Consider the following 2988-nt stretch of genomic DNA (forward strand, 5'->3'; position numbering starts at 1 on the left):
CGAGAGAGTTTGTAAAGATTCAGTTTGTTCATGTTTCTAGAGAAGTAAATACGGTAGCTCATGAACTTGCAAGGCTAGCTAGGGGATCACCTCACTGTGTATCGATTGAGGATCCACCTAGCTCGATTATTCCTAAGCGATGTAACTCTTATTAGCAATGAATAAAGAGGTTTAAGTTGTTAAAAAAGAAGGAGGAGTTCAGTAGTCCGTATACGCTTAGGGAAAAAAGCAACAGAGCAAAGACAACACAAAAAAAAACTCAAAACAGTATAGATTTTACTTCCATATTTATTCAAAGAATTATGGTCAAAGTTGGTTGCTGCAGAGTGTGGACCATGCAAAGTCGAAAACCCTTTTTATTTCAAATAAACGGACAGAGTATTTTTTGTATAAAAGACGTTTTGTTACTTATGAAATATCTAATCTTACACCCAGCCTATACATAACTAATAAGGACACACCTGCAGCAAGTCCAATGAAAAAGAAGAAAAAAAGAGGCAAAATACAAGTAGCCACCAAAAAAGTGTAAATTGCCTATGGTGACGGATAACCAATCGGTAGATCACATTGCATGTTGAATAAAACTATTTCACACTATATCCTCTATCCGTGTAGACATATTCGTAAATAGGTCTCATTATCTACTCTTTATATAGACAACCATTAATAAACCAAACTGTTGCACTGGTAGATAAAACCAGTGTGTAAACTTTTATCACTAAAAATCTTGTCATTTCTACATAATCAAAGGGACCAAATAATGGCAAAATTTCCCACCCTAATAAGATTACAAACCTGTGATCAATACCATGTAACGAGTTGCGAAATATAGTAGCAACACTATATGGAGGATACAAGCTAGAAACTAGTTGGATGACTAACCATATAAATCGTGCAAATTTGCACTAAAAGAGTAAGTCTTTGATTGTCTCACTGTGATGACAAAATAAAAACTTTGTACTTCTATGCCAATTATGTTTTACAAGGTTGTATTTGATGAGAACTACTCATCTACGAAGATACCAAGCAAAAAGAATTATATGTAGATGTATCTTTATTTTCCAAATTTTCTATTATTATCACAAGTATCAAATGGCATCTCTGGCTAAACTCGTGCTTTATACATAGAGTTCATTGAGAATTACCATTCTAATGTAGATTCCACCGAAATTTATCGCTCTTTGTGATAGTTGAACCATTGACAATCTCTCTAGTGAGCATTCTATGATGCAAGCCTGGGTCAATTATATCTTTTCTGAACATCACATTTGGGGGAGAGGACCCCATACCCTGACCATGCTATCGCGCTTGTGACAGATATTATTGTATAGAACTAGATGCTGTTTCAGGAATGTGGCATTACCAAGCCTCCTATGCTCGTAGAATCTAATTTCGGAGATTATAAAAGATCCAACGGATGGAGTACCTAACTGTTCATCTGTAGAAAGCCATGCTCTGCTCGACTGGTCCTACTGAAAAATCTGAAAATTCCTTCAGTACGCAAAGAGGAGTATTTAGATGGAAATGGAATCCTTCCGTCGAGAGCCAAAGCACAAAGGAACGAAATTAAAGCGGAAAGACAAAGGAGGAGGAGCTCTGATGGAGCACGACTTTTGAAGCACCCACTGCACGGGGCCAGCACAGCCTGTGCATGCTTGATGCTTTCCCTCTTCGATTCTTTTCCCGCCAAGAAAGCCAAAGCGCAGATAGACTCGATCACACAGTATACAGTACAGTACACTCTTCCTCCGATCTCCCTCTCTATACAAAGCATAGCCGTGGTGATAGTGCACGCGTCGAGTAAACAGCTAGCAGCTGCTACACCGGCCACATAAAAAATACACACGGCGTGCACAGCTACGGTGAGCTCCACGATGCCGGCCACCGGTCGCCGCTCCAGGCGGGTAGCCGTCCTACGCTGCATCATCGCCGCGCTGGTCGTCACCGTGCTCCTTGCCGGCCTCGCCGTGCTCGTCTTCTGGCTCGTTGTCCGTCCCAAGCCCATCGAGTACACCGTGACAGGTGCCCTCGTCAAGCACTTCAACATCACGGCGCCGCCCGCCGCCGCGCTCAACGCCACCTTCTACCTCACCCTCGCGGCGGACAACCCGAACCGGCGCGTGTCCATGCGCTACGAGTCGCTGGAGCTGTACGTGCACTACGGCGAGGGCGAGGGGGCGCCGCAGCTGGCGGTCGCCGACGTGCCGGGCTTCCACCAGCCTAGCCGGAACGAGACGCGCCTCGAGGTGCGCGCTGTCGCGCGGGCGGCGCCGGTGGCCGACCGGGCCGCGCGGGAGCTCGACCACGACCGCGCCGCCGGCCAGGTGGCCGTGGAGGTGCGCGTGAGCGCGCGCGTCTGCTTCGAGGTCGGCCGCGTCAGGTCCAGGCACTACGACATGCGGGCGGTCTGCTCGCCGGTGGTCATCGGCTTGTCGCCCAAGTCGGCGCGGTCCTTCGCGAGCGTGCCGTGCGACGTCGCCATTTCGTGAGAGATCGATGTGCTGCTACCTCACGATCGAATGGTGTGCCTGCAACTAACAGATTTGATTTGGGTGTCCTGCGATGAGTTGATTGGATTACATCTTCGAGTCTCTACCTACTCTCTAGATGCATACTTCAATTTGTGTGCTCTCATTTTTTCTTTTTCCTTTTTTTGTGTGAACGACTCCTCTTTTTCCAGTGTTTGTATAAATGTATGTTGATGATTGGATTTCTTTGCTATAAAGGCACGTACAGTGACTGGGGATACACTATTTTCGTGATATCCATTTCATCTGGGGATCATACAAAAACATGTCGTATATTTCTTTTCTGTGGCGGCGTCTCGGAGTTGATGGCATTGTGTGCTTGTCGATCCTTGGGATCGGCGGCTTGGTCTTCTTGCCTTTCTTCAGGTCTGACGAGATTTGTTTCTTGGCCTGTCATTGGTGTCTGTTGTTATCCATAGCAGCGATTGGGGCTGGGACGAGGTGGATGCTCCAGAATGTT

The 2988-nt window shown here is 46.3% G+C and overlaps 1 protein-coding gene across 1 annotated transcript; it reads left to right on the top strand.

The window, feature by feature from the left end:
• The first annotated feature begins 1874 nt into the window (after positions 1-1874).
• On the top strand, positions 1875-2773 carry LOC124706759 (uncharacterized protein At1g08160-like). Its single transcript, XM_047238428.1, has one exon. The coding sequence runs from the start codon at positions 1875-1877 to the stop codon at positions 2487-2489; it is 615 nt and encodes a 204-aa protein (XP_047094384.1). The 3' UTR covers positions 2490-2773.
• Positions 2774-2988: the final 215 nt, after the last annotated feature.

The sequence above is a fragment of the Lolium rigidum genome, chromosome 4, assembly GCF_022539505.1.
Source record: "Lolium rigidum isolate FL_2022 chromosome 4, APGP_CSIRO_Lrig_0.1, whole genome shotgun sequence".
Taxonomy (NCBI): Eukaryota; Viridiplantae; Streptophyta; class Magnoliopsida; order Poales; family Poaceae; genus Lolium; species Lolium rigidum.